Here is a 23,850-nt window from a genome sequence, read left to right on the forward strand (position 1 = left end):
TTTCCGTCGGCCCCAAGGATCTATTAAGCCCTAGATTGCATCCAGAGCATGCTGAGAAGGAACCGATGCTCAGTCAGGTAGTGGATGAGTCTAACAGGGACACTTTCATCGCTGGCCCTGTTCATCGAGTTAGGGGGACGCCACCTCCGCCCCCTTCAGTATCATCTAGCGGCTCACTGGATAAAGGACATGACGCTAGAGACGATCTCAGTTCCTGTTTCCGAAGAGAGGAGGTCTACTCTCACGTGGTGAAAGAACAGCTTTCTTCTCAAGGAAGTCTACCTTCGGCTGTTCAGAAACCCGACCGCCGTCTCTTCTCTGACGCTTCAGACACGGGCTGGGGTGCGACTTTGGACGGACAGGAATGCTCGGGAACATGGAATCAGGAGCTAAGGACACTTCACATCTATTGCAAGGAGCTGTTGGCGGTTCATCTGGCCTTGATAAACTTCTAGTCCCTCCAGCTTAACAAGGTGGTGGAGGTGGACTCTGACAACACCACAGCCTTGGCTTACATCTCCAAGCAGGGAGGGACTCATTCGTGGAAGTTGTTCTAGATCGCAAGGGACCTCCTCATCTGGTTAACAGATCGAAAGCTCACGCTGGTAACGAGGTTCATTTAGGGCGATATGAATGTCATGGCAGATCGCCTCAGCCGGAAGGGTCAGGTCATCCCCACAGAGTGGACCCTTCACAAGAATATTTGCAGCAGACTTTGGGCCCTGTGGGGTCAGCCAACCATAGATCTGTTCGCTACCTCGATAACCTAGAGACTCCCGTTGTATTGTTCTCCGATTCCAGACCCAGCAGCAGTTCACGTGGATGCTTTTCTGCTGGATTGGTCCCATCTCGACCTGTATGCATTCCCGCCGTTCAAGATTGCCAACAGGGTACTTCAGAAGTTCGCCTCTCGCAAAGGGACACGGCTGACGTTGGTTGGCTCCGCTCTGGCCCGCGGGAGAATGGTTCATAGAGGTACTGCAATGGCTGGTCGACATTCCCAGGACTCTTCCTCTAGGAGTGGACCTTCTACGTCTACCTCACGTAAAGAAGGTACATCCAAACCTCCACGCTCTTCGTCTGACTGCCTTCAGACTTTCGAAAGACTCTCAAGAGCTAGGGGCTTTTCGAAGGAGGCAGCCAGAGCGATTGCCAGAGCAAGGAGGACATCCACTCTCAGAGTCTATCAGTCCAAGGGGAAGTCTTCCGAAGCTGGTACAAGGCCAATGCAGTTTCGTCATCCAGTACCACTGTAACCCAGATTGCTGACTTCCTGTTACATCTAAGGAACGTAAGATCCCTTTCAGCTCCTACGATTAAGGGTTACAGAAGTATGTTGGCAGCGGTTTTCCGCCACAGAGGCTTGGATCTTTCCACCAACAAAGATCTACAGGACCTCCTTAGGTCTTTTGAGACCTCAAAGGAACGTCGGTTGTCCACTCCAGGCTGGAATCTAGACGTGGTCCTAAGGTTCCTTATGTCATCGAGATTTGAACCTCTCCAATCAGCCTCTTTTAAGGACCTCACATTAAAAACTCTTTTCCTCGTGTGCTTGACAACAGCTAAAAGAGTAAGTGAGATCCACGCCTTCAGCAGGAACATAGTTTTCACATCTGAAACGGCTACATGTTCCTTGCAGCTCGGTTTTTTGCTAAAACGAGCTTCCTTCACGTCCTTGGCCTAAGTCGTTCGAGATCCCAAACCTGTCCAACTTGGTGGGGGACGAACTGGAGAGAGTACTTTGCCCAGTTAGAGCTCTTAGGTACTATCTAAAAAGGTCATAACCTTTACGAGGACAATCAGTAGCCTTATGGTGTGCTATCAAGAAGCCTTCTCTTCCAAGGTCTAAGAACTCAGTTTCTTACCTATTCAGGCTCCTGATTAGGGAAGCACATTCTCATCAGAAGGAAGAAGACCTTGCTTTGCTGAAGGTAAGGACACATGAAGTGAGAGCTGTGGCTACTTCAGTGGCCCTCAAACAGAACCGTTCTCTGCAGAGTGTTATGGATGCAACCTATTGGAGAAGCAAGTCAGTGTTCGCATCATTCTATCTCAAAGATGTCCAGTCTCTTTACGGGAACTGCTACACCCTGGGACCATTCGTAGCAACGAATGCAGTAGTAGGCGGGGGCTCAGCCACTACATTCCCATAATCCCATAACCTTTTTAACCTTTCTCTTGAATACTTTTTATGGGTTGTACGGTCGGCTAAGAAGCCTTCCACATCCTTGTTGATTTGGCGGGTGGTCAATTCTTTCTTGAGAAGCGCCGAGGTCAAAGGTTGTGATGAGGTCCTTTAGTATGGGTTGCAGCCCTTTATACTTCAGCACCTAAGAGTCGTTCAGCATCCTAAGAGGACCGCTACGCTCAGTAAGGAAGACGTTCTTAATAAAGGCAGAGTAATGGTTCAAGTCGTCTTCCTTACCAGGTACTTATTTATTTTATGTTATTTTTGAATAACTAATAAAATAAAATACGGGATACTTAGCTTCTTTGTTAACATGTATGCTGGTCTCCACCCACCACCCTGGGTGTGAATCAGCTACATGATTATCGGGTAAGATTAATATTGAAAAATGTTATTTTCATTAGTAAAATAAATTTTTGAATATACTTACCCGATAATCATGATTTAATTGACCCACCCTTCCTCCCCATAGAGAACCAGTGGACCGAGGAAAAAATTGAGGTGGTGTTGACAAGAAGTACTGGAGTACCTGACCACAGATGGCGCTGTGGTGTTCACCCCCACCTGTATAGCGATTGCTGGCGTATCCCGACCGTAGATTTCTGTCGGCAACAGAGTTGACAGCTACATGATTATCGGGTAAGTATATTCAAAAATTTATTTTACTAATGAAAATAACATTTTAGCAATTATTATTATTTTTAACTTATCTGTTAATTGAATGTTTAATATAACATACCGGTAATTGTTCCAATACGCAATACAAACCTTTTGCTCTTTATAGGAAATATACTCTCAGGGAAGCTAAAAACTAGCCATAAGACCTTTAGCAAAGTATTAACCACCCACTGCTGGTTAGTAGGGTAAGGGGTTAGAATGGGGGTATACCAGTCACCCGGCTCACCCACTCACCTGTGATAGATCATCACTTTTGCTGTGGACTCGGTAGAGTGCAGACGTCTGTCTCTCCCGTTAACAATACAAACTGACTTTTGACTTGACTACTTTTTCTCTTTTAGGTGTGCTTGGTTTTGGTGGATCTTGCCTTGCGGGTTTATCCTGATCGTGAAGGGAGTGGCAATGGCACCAATCACCATTCCCTATGCCCTTCCTGCAGAAGTCACTCTTGTAAGCAAGACTTACCTTGTAATGAGAGTCAGGAGTGGCCGTCCTCCCAGTGGGTCAGGTTTGGTAGGTGACAGAAGAAGTCCAAAAGGGATTTTTCTCCTTTGGGGTCTTCCTCGAAGGGGAATAATCCAGGACTCCTTTCTCCGTCAGCTCAATCCTGCCATGTTGATTCTGCTCTGTCATAGTCCTAAGGGGGGGGGGGGACGATCGAGTAAATGTGATGGCCGTTTGACTCCCAGACAATCCTTGGGCTTAGAAGAAGCTGTCGCTTCCCGTACCAAAGCAGTGCCGCCCTCTGCTGAAGGGGAGTCTGTCTGTTGACGATGTTCTTCAACTCTGGCCTTCCTTAGGGATTTCGGGTCCCCCCTCAAAGGAACGGCATCTGAACATGATTCAGTTAAGGGCACAGAGGAAGCACACACGTCTCCTCTGAGGTTGACCTTGGTCTTCCTCTCCGAAACTCTGGAGGTAATGCACCGACGGAGTCTCGTGCCCTTAACTGTAACGACCTCCGCTCATCCTTGTCCACTCTTTGTTCATACCACTTAGGTGTATGAATAAGAGCAGGTGCAGACTAGTACTCCTTGGAGTTACCAGTCTGGAGAACCAAACACAGCGAACCTAGAGTCTGACTTTGGTCAGTCTCATCAGCTCACAGATTACTATGCATTCCCTCAGTCTGAGTACGCTCAGCAAGTTGGTTGTATGCGGAGGATGACACGCCGAGATTCTCCATCCAGGGGTGAGCACCTCTCACGTTCACGAGTGAAAGCTGCCTGTCCTTATTGGTCACCTCCGCTGGAGTTTCAGAAACGAGTGCTCGAGTCATCATTACCTCCTTCCAGCCCTTTGGAGGAAGACTATGGGGATGGTTTCGATGTGTTCAGTCCCGGCCCCAAGCTGCTGTGTCCATAGGACCTAGCAACAGAACATGCCACTTTTTGTTAGGCCAGGACCTACGGGTTCTGCGCCTGGGATTTCCTTCCTTTGGGGGAAAGAACTCGCCCTTCCTTCTGTGCACACAGGATCTCACTATCCTTCTGTGACTAATAATGCTGGACCACTTAAGGCTGCTCACCAACTCTGCTGGAGGGTTGGCAAGTGCTCTTCCTTTGCCACACAGCTTTGGTTCATCGGCAAGTAGACCCTGGTCTAGCTAGAGATTCATGCTCGCTGTCGTGCACCCATCCACCAAATGAGGTGTGAAGGCGAGCTCTTCTCGCTGACGAAGGTCTAGGCAATACCTTGGTTTCGCAATTTGCAGTTCTCATTGGGAGCTGCTCGCAAGTGCTACTTCAGTAGCACTTCCATGAATCATTTATTCCCCCCATAGCAAAAGTCATCCATATGAGAGCATGATATACCAACCCATTTAGTGTCTTTCCTCGAATAAAGTATGTTTGGCTCCAGTCTACTTCTCTTTCCCCCCAAGTTTTTTCACTACTTTACAATGCCATGCTTTTACAGCATCCTTCAAGCCATAAACTGTCTTCTTCAATGTCCATAAACCACTCCAATCTCTTTCAACCGGTGGTTTCAAGTATACTTCTCTGTATTTGATAACATTGCAAATATGCTGTTTTCACATCTAACAATTCCATTTTTTTATGATTGTCAAGTATAATTTCAACAGTTCTGCATTACAAGTCGAAGCATCTTTTTCCCAGTCTGGCATTTCATCTTCAAAGCCTCTAGCAAACAACCTGGCCTTACATATCTTTTCACATCCTTTTAACTTCTCAGTGACTCCACCTTATGGATAAAGCATTTTGCCCAGTATCTTCCACCTCTTCATATACACTGTTTTCTCTCCAACTCTGTAACTCCTTTTCCTTAGCCTCTAACACGTGCTGATTTTCAAAACCTAACAAAACCTCTTCATCCCAATTTCTTCAATAGTCCTGTAATCTCTCAGGTTTATCCACCCTTTGTCACCAGTTGAAGAATCCTGTACATGGTATGCATCTCCCCAGTATTTACTATACCTTTCACCAGCCAAACTTAATACTGTCCTTTCCTCCATGTGACCAGTGTCTTTATTTACTCCTCTAACCCTGTTCTCTTTTCTCAACTTTGGTAATTCTTCTGTCAAGTTTTCCTCACCTACATTTTCCTCTTCTTTCTTATCATCTCTCTCTATTCTCTACCTTCTTATTCCCAATAATCACTTCTGCCTCCTGTGTATTTGTTACACCATTCTCTGGTACACCTACATCATTCATACTATCATCCCTATTTCTATTAACCTCTGACAACCTTTCTTCTTCTGTTACTTTACCCTGATTTCTTGTGATGTGTATCCTAGCTATCTCTCTCAATGAACTACCCTGTTGTACCCGACACTCCTACTACTACCTCAGCAGGCCCTCTCCATTCTTTTTCATCCTCTCTCTTATAAAACACATCTCCGACTACTGCTTCCTCAAGTTTATGCTCTCTAATATTTTTATTTAAAGCAATATTTAGTTTGTTGGAAGACTCATTTTTAATGAAAACCTCTCTAGCCTTGTGTACTGCATTCAATGTATCCCTTATTACCCTTACTTCAGTTCTTATCTCTCGATTAGCTAGATTTGAAGTCTCTTCCCCGACCAAATTTGGTTAAGCAGGATTTCTCCATAAACTAGCTTATTAGGTGAAATACCTCCAGTATTTACTAAACAGTATCTTGCACATACTACCTATCTCAAATTAATCACATCTTCCTCATATTTCCTTTAAGGATTTCAATAGTTTTCTCGCACAATCCATTGCTCTATGGTGATTCTGTTGCTGTAGCCAACAAATTTATATTCCACATTTCAGTCATTCTTTTCATTTTGGAACCTCCATTATCAGGGAGTATTTTACATGGTTCTTCAAAAAATGCGAACCACCTATCAGTAAGCGTTTTTATGATAGTTTCCGGCCTTTTGTCATTAATCCAGTATGCTTGACAGTATCTGATGGCCATATCAACAATAACTAAGAACTTCCTTTCTTCTGTCTCTCCGATGTCTAAAACCAAATTTAAATTAAATATTCTACTCCAAGAAAATCCTACTACAGGTTTCCCTGGATTCTTTTTATGCTTCCTACATATTTCGCAAGTTGCAATTAAATCTGTTATCAGCCTCTTAAGTTCTTCCTTTTCTCCTCCTCTTAAATCATCACTCCACTTGGCCTCTTCTATTAATCTCCAAATCTTCTCCCCACTTTCATGTCCAAACTGTAAGTGTAACTTCATAATTGCTTCCTTAATTTCCTTGTTACTTAGTCCCTTCCGTCCCTCCAACATTAATTCCTCTTTCACTCTCTTCAGAATTGGTATTCGTAAATAACCCTCTTCATCCTCATGCCCATCCTACTCATTGTTTTCTTCCAAATTAACCATGGTATATCACCTTGCAAATTTCTCAGTCTTCAAATAAAATTTCTTCCCTTTTAACAAAACTGGAATATTCATTGCGCCTTTAGATTTATATGATGATTCACCAAGCTTAAAGACCTTGTTTGATTCCTTTTTTGTGTCCTTTAAATCCAGTAGCTAAAATAGCATCAACCTCTCCCCAAGAGTTCATATCTGTCTCTTGAATTTCTCCTACATAAATTTTCTCCTCTACATTATCTCTTAACTTGTTTAAACCTATGCTTATTTTCCACAATACTGGTCTTATTTTCAGCCAAACTATTTTTCTGATATATTTGCTTTCTGATAATTCTGAGGACAATCTTTAGCCCAGTGCCATTCTGAACTACATACAGCATACCATGTTACTTTCCCTTTTCTATTTATTGGATTTCTTCCACCTCTCCCTCTTATCCGTCTCTGCCTCTACCCATATTAAAGTTTTCAGATCCCCACCAATTCTCCTCTTCCTTGTTCCCTAATCCTTCAAGTATTCTTTTCAATATCTTGGACACTGAATCATATTCAAGTTCCCCTGGCCACATGCAGCCAACACCATCTTTTTTTTTTATTCTCAGTGATATTTCTGTTCCAAAACATGGAAACCTTTAGCCTCTCCATCAAACAAACTGTTTCCCTATAGCCTTACTGTATTCTGAAGCTACGTTCTCGTACCTAATTATGAAATCTCGCATCTTTTCACCAGATTCTCACTATTTTAAAGTACTTCTTCATCTGCCCATAGTTATCCATTATTGTGTTCTTTAGATATGCCTCGTCTAATTCCTTCAATATTACCTTTGAACCGTCTGAACCTTTCAGTTTTTTGTTATCTATCTCTTCTCTCCTTCTTAAAGACTTTCCTTTCAAATTCAAGCTAATCTCTATAATTGGATATTTAATATCATCCCCACATACTACCAACTAATCTTCTACCTGACCTTACCAACCTTTGCATTCTGACTGTTTACCACAAAACCTGGGACATTCCTTCCTCCAACTCCTGTCTATCTCTCAAGTGTCTCCCATAGTGCCAGCCTAACCAAAGAATTCTGTCAACCAACACAATCAATATTCTAGCCTAGGTTTACGACTAATCACGCTCTGCTACCACTGATAAATTTACATTATATTTACTTTCTATTCCATATGTCAGCTTGTCAACACACAACATACGAACCAATAGAGATAAAAGAGTGCACCCACCACCTTTGTTGAACAATAATAATGAATCCAATCAGCTACCCTTCGACAATTCCCTTCACTGTCAACAACTCCACGTGACCATACATCACGTAAAAAACTTGTTTCTTCTCTAGTTATCACTATATTGCCTATTTACTTATTAGAAACAAATCTCTTGATGTTTTTTTTTCACAATATTCTCTATATATCTATAAATTCCCCCTTTCTAATAATACTGCTACACTTAATAATCATTCGAGTAAATTCTCTTACTTGAAATAAATCATCAAAATATATCCTCTACTAATCAGAGTCCTTCCTTCTTCAATGTGGAAGACATCGATGCAGTTGCTGAGTGGTGGAGGAAGGCAAGTCAAGACTTTCTTCTCCACAGGGCAATGGCATGTCACCCATACTCCTCGGCACCACCAGTGCAGAGACCTTTGCCGGTTAAGCATCAAGAAGAGTGTGAATGCCCCTAGACAGACCAACAAGAAGCCCTTTCCTGCCAAAGCAGTACGGTGCAGAGGAAGTAAACGTTGACATTCCCGCTATGGGGGACATTCCTCTTGCCTGTCCACTGGTGGGAGGATGCTTACAAAGCAGGTGGCAGAGGTAGTTGGCCTAAAGTCTCCTTTGAGAAGGATACCACGTCTCGTTCACTCTCTCTCACTCTCCTTTGACTCGTCATCCAGTGATGTCACGTTCCTACGCGAGGGGATCCGCGAAAGGAACAGGTCCTTCAGGTCAAAGTCCAGACCATGCTAGAGAAGGTGGTTCTCCAAGAGGTGCTAGATGGGTCTCCAGGTTTCTACAGTCAACTCTTTCCTGTAGAGAAGGCCTCTGGAGACCAGTCATCGACTTCTCTTCTGAACAAGCTTATCCAGCAGACTCCATTCAAGATGGAGACGCCAGACATGGTCAGGCAGGCCGTAAGACCCAAGGACTTCATGAGTCATCCTAAGCGATCAATTATACTAGTTCAAGGTGCTGTGTTTTGGCCTGTCCACAGTGGTCACAAGGGATTTTTCCCCCTGAGTGTCAACCTGGGCATACAAGAACGGCATTCGTCTGTTTAGATATCTAGACGATTGGCTGATTTTGACATACTCTGTAATGACTCTTCTCCAGCACCCAGACAGGCCTCTTGCGTTTTGCCATGATATAGGAATTGTGGTATATTACGAGAAGTCCTTTCTGCAACTATCGCGAAAATTGGTATATTGTACCTCGGATGCATATAGACATCCAACTAGGCAAAGTCTTTCTGTCCAAAAGCAGAATATAGAGATTAAAGCTGTCAGCACTTCTACTCCCCTATCTGTTGCAAGACTTCATACTGGCCCATTGGTGGCTTTGCCTGTTAGGCCACCTGACTTCCTAGGAGCATCTACAGTAGTAACCAATGGCCGTCTTTGTGTATGGTCTCTCCAGTGGCAGCTGAAGACCTTTTGGTCTCAGCACAAGGACTCCTCTAACCTTCGGGTTCCAGTGGGACACGAGTAAAGGAGAGACCTGAGGGGATGGGTATCAGATACCAACCTCCTCATGGGAGTAGATCTTCTCTCTCCTCCCCCGGAAAGACCGTCATAGCTCTGATGTGGCAACATGCGGAATGGTAACGGACCTTCTACATCTGCTCACAGAGGTGCTGAGGGAGCTCCCTCCACTTCCTGACCTACTCAAACAACCACATGTAAAGATTTACCACAAAGCTGTAGCATTGCTATGACTTTATACCTGGAGGTTATCCAACATCTCCTCTCCAAGAAAGGCTTTTCGTGCGCAGCTGCGAAAAAGATGTCCTCCACTGTCTACCAGGTGAAGTGGGCAATCTTTTGTGGTTTGTGTCGTGGAAGGGGTATCACTCCTCTCGACGCCACTTTCCCAGTGATAGTTCTTGTTATACCTTCAGGAGAAAAAACTCTGCTCGGTCTTGGCAGTGAAAGGTTACCGCACAGCCTTGAACCTTGTCTTTTGACTAAACGGAACTAACATTTCCTCTTCAACTGAATTGTTCGTGTACTACGATCCCTGAAAGGAGGGCCTTATGAACTGCTGTGACTTGGCACTTGAGATGGCCTTCCTTCTCGCTCTCGCCTATGCCAAGAGAGTCAGCGTGTTGCATGGTCTTCCTTACAACGTCTCCCATTCAAGGGAATGGGAACAGGTAAGTCTCAGCTTTGTTGAGTTCTTTGTCAAGACTCTAAATCCCGCTGTAGCAGATCCTAGATTTGGGCCCTTCTGGATTAGGAGTCTGTTTTGTAACGAATGACCCAGATAAACGGTTACTGTGCCTCGCGAAGGGGCTTAGGTGTTATCTCCATTGTAAATGCAAAATGGTTTGTATTAGGTGTTTGAACAAATGACAAATTTTGAAATAATTTGTATTTTTTCTAAATATAGTAGGTAGTACAGTAGGTTGGCCAGGGCACCAGCCACCCATTGAGATACTACCACTAGGGAGTTAAGGGGTCCTTTGACTGGCCAGACAGTACCATATTGGATCCTTCTCTGGTTACAGTTCTTTCCCTTTGCCTACACAGACACCGAATAGTCTGGCCTATTCTATCCACATTCTCCTGTGTCCTCATACACCTGACAACACTGAGATTACCAAACAATTCTTCTTCACCCAAGGGGTTAACCACTACACTGTAATTGTTCAGTGGCTACTTTCCTCTTGGTAAGGGTAGAAGAGACTCTTTAGCTATGGTAAGCAGCTCTTCTAGGAGAAGGACACTCCAAAATCAAACCATTGTTCTCTTGTCTTGGGTAGTGTTATAGCCTCTGTACCATGGCCTTCCACTGTCTTGGGTTAGAGTTCTCTTGCTTGAGGGTACACTCAGGCACACTGTTCTATCTAGTTTCTCTTTCTCTTGTTTTGATGAAGTTTTTATTGTTTATATAGGAAATATTTATTTTAATATTGTTACTATTCTTAAAATATTTTATTTTTCCTTGTTTCCTTTCCTCACAGAGCTATTTTCCCTGTTGGGGCCCCTGGGCTTATAGCATCCTGCTTTTCCAACTAGGGTTGTAGCTTAGCATTTAATAATAATAATAATAATACAAACCTTGAGCTCTTTACATATCTGTCCTGCTATCACCTAATCCCCTACAAGTCCTACCCTCAATAAAAGAGTGACGGCTTTTCACCAGTGTGTGCGAGCAGCGTGGCTTGTTTAACCCCCCTTGCTAATTAGCGGTGGGTAGTTACTGTACCTTACTAAAGTCTTTTGGCTAGTTTCAGCTTTTGCTGAAATAACATCCTCTGTAAAGAGCTCAAGGTTTATATAATTAGGAAAAATACAAATCATTCCCAAATTTATCATTTTCTGTTACCCTTAGCAGAAGTTGCAGTAACCACCGACATATGGTGGAAGGAGATACTATACAGGACTCTTTTATGCTGAGGCCTGTGACCTTTCACCAGCCGCAACCGTCCTTGTCATGGCCGTCTAAACCAGCAGGCCAGTCATCACACCCCTGCAAAACATTGCAGAGAGAAGGATTGCAACCACTGCAAGCCATCCTTAAAAGCCATCTCGGTTTTCCCCACCTGACAGAACCAAGGACTTAACACAGGCAGAGGAAAGGGGAGAGTAAAATTCCTTTGCTAGGATAGGTATTCTCCCCACCTTACCACCAATGGGGCCATGCCTACAAAGGAATTAGAGGAGGTGGTAGTTCCACAGAGCAGAAAGCTGGATAGTTCAGACTTTGCATTCAGGTTACCTCCTCTGATTCCTCTTCCGGCGACATGTCATCCTATCGCCTGGGATCGGCATAAGATCTCACCCTTCAACAAGAAGTCTGTGCCATGTTAGGGAAGAACTTTCTCCAAGGGGTCATGGACGAGTCTCTCAGTATTACAGTTGACTCTTGTAAAGAAGGCATCTGGAGACAAGTGATCAACCTTTCAGCCCTGAATAACTACGTCCAGCAGACCCCATTCAAAATAGAAATGGCATCCACAGTCATTCAGGACTTCAAGATGAATTTAGATCTGAATGGCGCATATTGTCAGATATCAGTTTACCCATCTTCCAGGAAGTACCTTTCGAATGGTCGTCCACGGGCATGTATAACAGTTCAGAGTGTTCTGTTCCAGCCTTTTGAATGCACTGCAGGTTTTCACAAGGGACTTCAAGCTGGTGTCATCCTGGGTGCGTGCAACAGGATTCGGCCTCTCCGCTACCTGGACGACTGGTTGATCTTAGCAGAGTCAAAGGAAAGCCTTCTCATCCTTCGAGACAGGGTTCTTGTGTTTTGCCAAGGCCATGGGGTCTTGGTAAACTAAAAGAAATCTGTCCTCATCCCCACACAGACGCTAGTGTATCTGGGGATGGAAATAGATACAGTTCAAGGAAAAGTGTTATCCTCTCAAGGCTGGATTTCTTGTCTGCAGAAGGCAGCTTGCCCCTTCTGCATCAGTTTTTTTTTTTTTTTTTGCTAGTTCATCAGCGGCATGTTCTTCTCGGCCACCTAACATCTTTGGAACGTTTAGTTCCTAGAGGCAGACTTCGTTTGTTGACTGTGCAGTGGGAGCTGAAGACGTCATGGTCCCAGCATCAAGATGATCCTCTCTCACTAATACACATTGGTACAAACTCCAGGAAGGATCTTTTGTGGTGGTTAAAAGAGGTAAACCTTTGAAGGGGATGGTTGCTATTGACACCCCCTCCGGAGTTCATCTGTTCTTAGACGCATACCAGGGAAGGATAGGGAACACACCTTTGGCAAAGCATGATATCAGGAACCTGGTCTAAGGAAGACCCCCAGAAGCACGAAAGTTCCTCAACCTACAAACATTTGGAGATACAAACAAATCTAACTGAAATCATAAATCTCAGATATTGTATCAAAAGCTCATAATGAAATACTGTAATTAAACATTATATAATTTAATGCACTAAGCAAGGCAACATTTGCAATATGAAACAGTACTATTTGTTGACTTTTGTAGCTGAAAATTGTAGGCATGTGAGTTAGGTGAAGCCTACCCTAAGCCAATAACAAAACAGCTTCTTGGACCCTATTAAGTTTGTAAGTTCAGGACTTTCTTATAACATTTTGGAACTGAAGGCAGTATGGTTACCCCTTCAAGAATTGCGCTCGTCTCGAAGGACACCTGTTGGTGTTGATGTGCGACAACACCTTAGTAGTGTCCATCTCCAAACAAGGAAGAATAATGTCTCACCAACTGTGTCAGTTAGCAGCAGGGACCCTCGATTAGGCGGAAGCTAATGCAATCTCTCTGGGCCTATTTCATCCCAGGCAAGAAAAATGTGGTGGCAGACAAACTAACCAGGACGCAAATCATTGTGGTCAAATGGTCTTTACGTCAACAGATAGCGATGGAGATCATGAGTTTGTGGGGTTCTCCAATGATCGATCTGTTTGCTATGGCTCCAAACCACAAACTTCCAGTTTATTGCTCTCCATTGCCAGATCTAGCAGCATTGTTCGTGGATAAGTTCCAGCATCTGTGGGATGGCTTCGACACTAATGCTTTTCTGCCTACTAAAGAGTCCTGAACTGGGTTATAGCAACCCTGGATGTGCGCCTAACTCTTAATAGCTCCGAAGTGACCACACATGGAATGGTACACAGACAAGACATTCTTCTGCTAACAGTGACTCCGAGAGAGCTTCCTCACCTGTGCTCCATTTCAGTGGTAAAATGTTACCACTCAGCTTTGAGCCAAGTCTTAAAACAAAAGAGGGTAGATATTTCTTGGAAGGAGAAACTCTCCAAGCTCATATGCCGAGTTTTGAGCAGATCTGCCCTCCAGTTGAGGCGAGTTCCCTATCTGGGAACGTTGTAAAGATTTGAACATTCTTTGAAGAGTTCACGTTACAAACCGTTGAGGCGTGCTTCAGACAGGGACCTTACCCTGAAGATGGTGTTCCTGCTTGCATTAGCTTTGGCTATGCAGGTCAGTGGTCTGCATGTACTCGCATTAAACATCACCCGTTCAAGAGGGTGGAGGAAGGTCTCTCCATCCCTGAGTTCATAGGGAAGACCCAGGACCCGTTGTTACCAACTCCAGGTTTTTAACTTTTCAGCTGAAGATCCTGATCAGCTGTTACTATATCCTGTAAGGTTGCTGAGATGCTACCTCAAGTATACTAGGACAGCCAGGCACCTCTTCATTAGTATTCATTAGTACAGGGAGGACAAAGAAGATTTCAAAGAACACCATATGTTTGTGGCTGAGAGAAGTCATCTCATGAACCTTGTCATCCCCTCCTTCAGAAGGGGTTTGAGTGAAAACCCATGATGTCAGAGGTGTAAGCACCTCTCTAGCTTTCAAAAGAAACATCTGTGTCAGAGGTTCACCAAGCAGGTGTCTGTAAATGCCAGATGACCTTTACCACCAATTACCAGCGGGATGCGACGCACAAGTCCATGGCTATGTTCTCTCTGGGGCGTGTAGTTTCCGCACAGCAGGTAATCTAGCTCCCTCAGCTCCTCTTACAAGACCAGTAACTGCATATTGAGGACTGAGGTTAGGAGTGGTCTGGGATGAAAATGAAGAATGACTGCCTTTTCATTCCTTTCAGCCCTACCCTCTCTTGGGGGCACAACTTCGAATATCTCACCAGCTGGACCTGATCTGAAGTTAGGTAAGATCACTTACACTTTTTACGAGCGGGAGTGTGATGTACTGAGGCACACAGAATAATCCAGGGAGTGTGATGTACTGAGGCACACAGAATAATCCATAATTTGGCTTTTGGGAATAGCTTCGTCAAACCTATTTTTCTTTATTTGCTAGGTTACAGCTCAGAGGATTCTAGCTCAAGTATAAACCCTCCAAGGGACGGGTTATGATACCCACAAGTTTCCTGGTTCACAAGGTGTAGGGCACCCTCACTCTTCAGCATCTCTGATGCTCGACACGAGTCTCAAGTTTCCAGCCAATTGCAACAAAGATTTCCTCCCATCTAAGGATGTGTCTTCTATAGCAAAGAACAATGATTTGTATTAGCTTAGGAACAAATCACAAATTTTGAAGTATATTTCATTTTTCCTGGCAACTCAAACCCGAGTCCTTTACTCAAATTTTCCCGCCAGCTGCCTTCTAAGCGAGTTTTTAGGTAAACTACCCGTCGGTTGTTTACACCTTATGATAAGTTTTAACTGCCTTGTTTGTATTGTTAGGAAAAATACAAATTACTTAAAAAATTTCTGAACTCGTAAGTTAATGGATTATGTTCATTTAGCTTATTTTAAGGTTTTGTGTTTATTTTATGAATCACTTAGTAAAACTTCATGTTTTATTTTCCTTAGGTTTTTCATTACATACTGTATAATATATGATAACATAATCAAATGATAGTAGCATAGTACTGTTACTTGGAGCATTAATAAGGAATTAGTCTTACGAGGTTATCTATGTATACATAGTTGGCTTGAAAGGATTTCTTTAATAAATATTTTTAAGTGTAGCACTAACGTACATCGAAACCAGAATACAGTACCTCGCAAGTATTTTTGAAAAATGATATTTTAATTATAAAATAAATTTTTGAATATACTTACCCGGTGAATATATAATAGCTGCAACTCTGCGGCTCGACAGACAACATACTCAAAAAAACTCGCGAGCGATCGCTATGCAGGTTGCGGGTGTGCCCACCAGCGCCAACTGTCGGCCAGATACCACTCTTGTATGTAAACAAAACCTTCAATTCTTCTCGTCCCGCTGCGTCTCTATTGGGGAGGAAGGGAGGGTCATTTAATTTATATATTCACCGGGTAAGTATATTCAAAAATTTATTTTATAATTAAAATATCATTTATAAATATTTAACTTAGCCGGTGAATATATAATAGCTGATTGACACCCAAGGCGGTGGGTAGAGACCAGAGTTAATTAAGTTTACAGCGTATAAGCTAAGAGTTTTTTCATTTTGACAGTTATCAATATAACAAAACCAAAATATATAGGTACCTGGTAAGGAAGTTGACTTAGACGATTACTCTGCCTTGTAAGTCTGTCTTCCTCACGGAGCCCAGCGATCCTCTTAGGATGCTGACAGACTCCCAGGAGCTGAAGTATCAAGGGCTGCAACCCATACAACAGGACCTCATCAAACCCCTAATCTGGGCGCTCTCAAGAAATGACTTTGACCACCCCCCAAATCAACCAGGATGCGAAAGGCTTCTTAGCCTTCCGAACAACCCATAAAAACAATATTAAAAACATTTCAAGAGACAGATTAAAAGGATATGGAATTAGGGAAGTGTAGTGGTTGAGCCCTCGCCCACTACTGCACTCGCTGCTACGAATGGACCCAGTGTGTAGCAGTTCTCGTAAAGAGTCTGGACATCTTTCAAGTAAAATGACGCGAACACTGACTTGCTTCTCCAAAAGGTCGCGTCCATGATACTTTGCAAAGATCTATTTTGCTTGAAGGCCACGGAAGTTGCTATAGCTCTAATCTCGTGCGTCTTAACCTTAAGCAAAGATCGGTCTTCCTCACTCAAGTGTGAATGGGCTTCTCGTATTAACAATCTGATAAAATATGACAAAGCATTCTTTGACATAGGTAAGGATGGTTTCTTAACCGAACACCATAACGCTTCAGATTTACCTCGTAAAGGCTTAGTACGAGCTAAATAGAACTTAAGAGCTCTAACGGGGCATAATACTCTCTCTAATTCGTTGCCTACGATCTCTGATAAGCTAGGAATATCAAAAGATTTAGGCCAAGGACGAGAAGGTAGCTCATTTTTGGCTAGTAAACCAAGTTGAAGAGAACAAGTGGCTTTTTCTGTCGAAAAACCGATGTTCTTGCTGAAGGCATGAAGCTCACTGACTCTTTTAGCCGAGGCCAAGCACACCAGGAAAAGAGTCTTAAGAGTGAGATCCTTCAGGGAGGCTGAATGTAAAGGCTCAAACCTGTCTGACATGAGGAATCTTAGGACCACGTCTAAATTCCATCCAGGTGTAGCCAAACGACGTTCCTTAGAGGTCTCAAAAGACTTAAGGAGATCTTGTAGATCTTTATTGTTGGAAAGATCTAAGCCTCTATGCCGGAAGACCGAAGCCAACATGCTCCTGTAGCCCTTGATCGTGGGAGCTGAAAGGGAGCGAACTCTTCTCAGGTATAAGAGAAAATCAGCGATTTGGGCTACAGAGGTACTGGACGAGGATACAGATACTGACTTGCACCAGTCTCGGAAGATTTCCCACTTCGATTGGTAAACTCTAATGGTAGAAGCTCTCCTCGCTCTTGCAATCGCACTGGCTGCCTCCTTCGAAAAGCCTCTAGCTCTCGAGAGTCTTTCGATAGTCTGAAGGCAGTCAGACGAAGAGCGTGGAGGCTTTGGTGTACCTTCTTTACGTGTGGCTGACGTAATAGGTCTACTCTTAGAGGAAGACTTCTTGGAAAGTCTACCAGCCATCGAAGTACCTCGGTGAACCATTCTCTCGCGGGCCAGAGGGGAGCAACTAACGTCAACCTTGTCCCTTCGTGAGAGGCGAATTTCTGCAGTACCTTGTTGACAATCTTGAATGGTGGGAATGCGTATAGGTCTAGGTGAGACCAATCTAGGAGAAAGGCATCTATATGTATTGCTGCTGGGTCTGGGACTGGAGAGCAATAGATTGGAAGCCTCTTGGTCATCGAGGTTGCAAAGAGGTCTATGGTGGGTTGACCCCAAGTCGCCCAAAGCCTCTTGCACACATCCTTGTGGAGGGTCCATTCGGTTGGAATTACCTGACCTTTCCGACTGAGACAATCTGCTAGAACGTTCAAGTCGCCCTGGATAAACCTCGTTACCAGGGAGATGCCTCGATCTCTTGACCAGATGAGCAGGTCCCTTGCGATCTCGTACAGTGTCAGGGAGTGGGTACCTCCTTGTTTGGAAATGTACGCCAAGGCTGTGGTGTTGTCCGAGTTGACCTCCACCACTTTGTCTCGAAGGAGACTCTCGAAGCTCATCAAGGCCAGGTGAACTGCCAAAAGCTCCTTGCCGTTGATATGCATGCTCCTCTGACTTGAGGTCCACAGACCTGAACATTCCCGACCGTCCAGTGTCGCTCCCCAACCCAAATCCGATGCGTCTGAGAAGAGAACGTGGTTTGGTTTCTGAACTGCTAGGGGAAGTCCCTCTTGTAGACTGATATTGTCTTTCCACCAATTCAGGCAAGTCTTTACTGTTTCGGAAATCGGGATCGAGACCGCCTCTAGCGTCTTGTCCTTTTTCCAGTGAAAAGCTAGATGGAATTGTAGAGGTCGGAGGTGTAGCCTTCCTAGCAATACAAACTGCTCCAGGGATGATAGAGTTCCTACTAGACTCATCCAATTCCTGACTGAGCAACGTTCTCTCTTCAACATCCTTTGGATTACGAGCAGGGCTTGATCTATTCTGGGGGCCGACGGAAAAGCCCGAAAAACTGGACTGCGAATCTCCATCCCTAAATACAGAATAGTTTGGGATGGGATCAGCTGGGACTTTTCCAAGTTGACCAGAAGTCCCAATTCCTTGGTCAGATCTAAAGTCCAATTGAGATCCTTCAGACAGCGATGACTGGACGAGGCTCTGAGAAGCCAGTCGTCCAAATAAAGGGAGGCTCGGATACCCGATAAATGGAGGAATTTTGCCACATTCCTCATAAGCCTCGTAAACACGAGAGGAGCAGGACTTAGGCCAAAGCACAGGGCCCGAAACTGGTACACCACATTGTCGAACACAAATCTCAGAAAAGGTTGGGAATCTGAGTGAATGGGGATGTGGAAGTAAGCGTCTCTTAGGTCGAGAGAGACCATCCAGTCTCCCTTTCTGACCGCTGCTAAGACTGACTTCGTGGTCTCCATGGTGAACTTTTTCTTTGTGACAAAGACATTCAGAGCACTGCCTTCTAGCACCGGTCTCCTACCTCCTGTCTTCTTCGGTACTAGGAAGAGACGGTTGTAAAACCCCGGTGATTGAAGGTCCGAGACTTTGACCACCGCTCCCTTCTCTAGCAAAAGAGACACTTCTAGTTTCAGGGCTTGTCTCTTTGCTTCCTCTCGGTACCTGGGAGAGAGATCGATGGGGGACGTCGCTAGAGGAGGTTTGCGTACAAATGGGATTTTGTACCCCTCTCTGAGCAACTTCACAGACTGTTGATCTGCGCCTCTCTTCTCCCAGGCTTGCCAGAAGTTCTTGAGTCTGGCACCTACTGCTGTCTGAAGCTGCGGGCAGTCAGACTCTGCCACACGAGGACTTGGCTCCTTTCCTCTTTCCTCTCTTCCCTTCGGCACGAGTACTTCCCCTGCTGGGGGCTCTGCCACGAAAGGGCGGAATAAACCTGGACGCTGGAGTGTCTATCCTAGGTCTAGCAGACAAGGCAGACGAAGGGGTCCCTTTGCGAGCTGAGGACGCAACCAAGTCATGGGTGTCCTTCTGCACTAGAGACAACGCTATTTCCTTAACTAAAAGTTCAGGAAACAAGAACTTAGACAACGGGGCAAAGAGTAGCTCAGATCGTTGACAGGGCGTCACTCCTGCTGACAGAAAAGAGCACAGAGACTCTCATTTCTTTAGGACTCCTGACGTAAACGAGGAGGAGAGCTCATCGGATGGCCTTATCCATGCAGGACATAATGAGTAAGGAGACATCTCTATCGGCTGATGAGATTTTCCTACTCAAGGCTCCCAAACACCAGTCAAGGAAGTTGAAAACTTCAAAAGCCCTAAAGATGCCTTTAAGTAGATGGTCCAGGTCTGAGGATGACCAACTAATCTTCGAGCGTCTCATGGCTAGGCGGCGGGGAGAGTCTACAAGACTTGAGAAGTCGCCCTGGGCAGAGGCAGGAACTCCCAAGCCGAGAACTTCTCCCGTGGCATACCAGACGCTCGATCTAGACGAGAGTTTAGATGGGGGAAAGCAAAGGCTGTCTTCCCTAAACTCCTCTTGGTTTCCAACCAATCGCCTAACAGCCGTAAAGCTCTCTTGGATGAGCGAGAGAGAACGAGTTTTGTAAAGGCTGGCATGGCAGCAGGTACGCCTAAAACAAACTCAGACGGCGGCGAACGAGGAGCCACAGAGACAAAGTGTTCAGGAAACAACTCTTTAAAAATGAGCATGACTTTTTTAAAGTCCATAGATGGCGGAACTGCTCTAGGCTCATCAATATCTGAAGGATGATCCTCAGGCTGAGGGTCAGCAACGTCCTCATCCGAAAGTTCCTCATCTGACAACTGATGAGAAACAAGCAAAGGGGTTGGCAATGCTTGACACGCAGCGTCCGCCCGCACTGGTGCATAAGTGGCGGAGCAGGACGCAGCGTCCTGAAACTGCTGAACAGTCTGGGAACTGTCAACAACAACAGGTGCGTGAGGACTCGCAGCGTCCACCCGAGACTGCTTAGACCGCCTGGGTTGTGCAGTCAAAACAACTCTAGGTTGCGGAGGTTGACGCACCGCGTCAAAACAAGTCAACTCTGATGGTTGGCGAACGTCCTGAACGTCACCAGGCGCATCAGCGAGTTGCCTAACGTCCACATGTGGCTGAAAATCCACACGAGACCGCATCGGGTGTGGTACAACCCCAACTGGTTGACGTGAGGTGGCTACACCAACGTCAACAGGACGCACAACAGAACGCTTGGGTGGCTGAAGGCCAGGATCTCCATGAGATAAACGGCTAGGTTCAACGGAAACCTTCTCTGCGTTGTAGTTTTCCATAAGGGACGCAAGCTTAGACTGCATGTCCTGCAGTATAACCCATTTAGGGTCTACGGTAACGGGTGCGGTAACAGACGGGGTTAGCGTCTGAGACGGCACAACTTTGCATTGCTTAGGCGGCGAGCAGTCATCCGATGACAGCAACGGGTCCGAACTGTCCCAATGACTACATCTAGGACGTTAGACCTGTCCTGAGGGGACCGACTTGCGTTTCAGAGGCCAAGAAACCTTGCTCCATGGTTTCTTGCGTGAAACGCCCTCGGAAAACGAGGTAAAAATGGGCTCTCTCGTCTTATGGTAGGGGCGATCTTGACGAGATACGCCTGATACCATAGAGGGAACGTCTGTTCGCTGATCAAGGCCTCTCGAACCCATAAGTCGTACGACATTGCTTCTCCCCTGGACTTGGGAGCTTGCAAGAGGTCCCGGACTAGGTGAACGACAGGCATGAACAGACGAACCCTCGGTCGCAACACTGTTCACAACACTTTGCGCACTAATCACTTTCCCACTTTCCGCCGTGGCACTATGGCACTTAAGTTCCTTCACGTCAGCCATGAGTTGAATACGGTCACTTGCTAACGCTTCAACTCTCTCCCCCAAGGCACGAATAGCACGTAACATGTCTTGCATAGACGGTTCCTGAGTGCTAGAAGGGGGGTAGGAACAACCACTACAGGGGAAGGATTAGGTTCAGGGGCATGTGGAGAGGAAAAATCTACGGACCTAGATGAACTTCTCCTTACCCTATCTCTCTCTAGTCTGCGTGTATACTTATCATATTCGATCCAATCGAATTCCGAAAGGCCCACGCATTCCTCACACCGATCTCCCAATTGACAGGTTTTACCCCAACAATTGGAACAAACAGTATGAGGGTCGAGAGAAGCCTTTGGAAGACGCCTATTACAGTCCCTAGCATTACACTTACGAAATCTAGGTACTTGAGAAGGGTCAGCCATTTTGAATTAGTCAAAGAAAATTCCAAAAACAATCCAAGTCATCAACAAAAAATCCGATTCAATAAAGAGTTCAAGAGTTTATGTTGAGGAAAAAACACCTGTACTGCGAAAGCTCAAACCAAAATAAAGTACTTCACCAAATATGATGGGAAAACTCCAGGTTCTACAGCGAGTATAAATACGTCTTGTCGTCAACGTCGACAGAGAAGAATTGAAGGTTTTGTTTACATACAAGAGTGGTATCTGGCCGACAGTTGGCGCTGGTGGGCACACCCGCAACCTGCATAGCGATCGCTCGCGAGTTTTTTTGAGTATGTTGTCTGTCGAGCCGCAGAGTTGCAGCTATTATATATTCACCGGCTAAGTTAAATATTTAAAATTTCCTGTATGTCAAAGAAGGTGGCTTCTTTTGAGTTAATATTCTTGCGGAGATAACAAATGTAAAGGGGACTGTTAATTTGAAATTCAGATTGACCTCAATTGAGTATACCAGGCCCTTGAATATTTAATTTCATTTTCCTGATTTGATTCAACAACATGATACAGTATTGTATTGTAATGACAATTTATAACAGAGTTGTAAGGCACAAAGAGCAATGAATATACTACGTAAACACTCACTACTCATTTGATTCTCTAATGTTCCTTTTACAGGCACACTTTGTAATTCTAGCAACAGACGGGCTTTGGGACGTGTTAACGAACGAAGAAGCCGTGGCATACGTGCGTGAACACATTCACGAGCCAGATTACGGGGCCAAGTCTTTAGTACTACATGCATACTATAGAGGATCACAAGATAATATAACTGTTGCTATTCTAAATATAGAAAAGTTAGGACTGTAAATTTTTTTTTTTCATAGATTTGTACAGTTTTCCTGAAAGAGGCAAATATATCTCCAGTGTTGACTGACAATCCCCTCCTCTAAGAAATGCTTGACATCCTCTAATTTTAGTAGCTTCATATGTAATACGTTCCGCAGGTCAAGCAAATACTCTTACAATTGCTCTAATTAGTGTTACTGGGCTTTATAGGAATTTTATTAAACTGTATCACTAATTTTTTTCTTGATTGCATCATTGTTATGATTAGGTTATGTTATGAATACAGTACATATTTGGGAAACAATTGTTCAGCAAAATTGTCAAATCCTATAAAGGTCAAAATACGTACATACATATACCAAGGCACATCCCACAATTTTTAGGGGTAGCAGACATCAAACAAATGAAAAAAAAGGGGACCTCTCCTCTCTACGTTCCTCCCAGCCTGACAAGGGACTGAAACAAGTTCGGCTGGTACTGCTAGGGTGCCACAGCCCACCCTCCCCCTTTATCCACCACAGATGAAGCGTCATAACGCTGAATTCCCCTCTGCATAATTAAGGAATTTCTGAATTATTTTGATCATTTCTAGATCAAATAAATTGAATTAAGAACCTGAAAAATCTTGGCGAGTCATTGGAAATAAAATAACATCTGCAGTGATATAAATGTAGTACAAACCTAGGAAGTGTTTTTTCTCCCAAACTGCCATGGCTAACATCCCTAGCTTCACTAAAATAAAACTCCCCATTAATGATCTCAAATGTGATGTAGGACCTTGCATATTTCACTCAAGTGACCCTTTCATCATAGGAGCTGTTACAGAACCCCGACATCTTAGAAAAAAGATAATTGCAAGGGCTGTCTTGCCTTTCTGTGTTTCACAACATAATATGTATGTAGCAAGTAAAGTTAATCTTGGATGCCCGTATTTTAAGTTCAGTATTTTCTTGCAAGATGATTTAGGTAATTATGAAATTGGATTCTTTTATATAGGGTAAGCTTTAACCGTCCGTTTTCAAGAGAAGGCGTAGAAATAGAGCACTCGTATTTTGTGGAAGATCACATAAGGTGGGTAAATTTGTTTAAATATTTTACACTCGTATATCCGAGGAAGATTCTCAATTAACATAAATCTTGTAATGTGTGCAAAAAATGTATTCATTTTGAAAAATGTAGAAAACTAAAAAATCTTCTAGTAGTGTATTTGAAGACGTAGAACTTCCATCAAAAGAAATGTAGAAATTGGGTTCAAGCGTTGGACTTGCATTCTGAGGCAGATGATGTTATTTTTGTAAAAAAAAGAAAAAAAAACAAGACTAGCACTCACAAATCAATTATTCCTATTTAAAACTTCACTCACCCAATTGCAGTTTGAGACATTTTTTTTAATATCATTGTTCTTGTCATTATCATCTTTTGCTTTTGTAAATCACAGAAAAATTATTTTTCTGTATGGAGGTGTATTTGCTTCATGTAACAAT

General features: G+C 44.1%; 1 protein-coding gene across 1 annotated transcript in view; it reads left to right on the plus strand.

Moving 5' to 3' along the window:
• Positions 1–23,344, plus strand: part of LOC137617140 (protein phosphatase 1L) — a 133,982-nt gene extending 110,638 nt beyond the window's left edge. Inside the window, exon 5 of the mRNA XM_068346995.1 lies at positions 22,196–23,344. Within this exon, the coding sequence (XP_068203096.1) occupies positions 22,196–22,387 (192 nt within the window). The 3' untranslated portion in view covers positions 22,388–23,344. The remainder of the gene's footprint in view (positions 1–22,195) is intronic.
• The last annotated feature ends 506 nt before the right edge of the window (positions 23,345–23,850 follow it).

This window comes from Palaemon carinicauda, chromosome 23 (genome assembly GCF_036898095.1).
Source record: "Palaemon carinicauda isolate YSFRI2023 chromosome 23, ASM3689809v2, whole genome shotgun sequence".
Taxonomy (NCBI): Eukaryota; Metazoa; Arthropoda; class Malacostraca; order Decapoda; family Palaemonidae; genus Palaemon; species Palaemon carinicauda.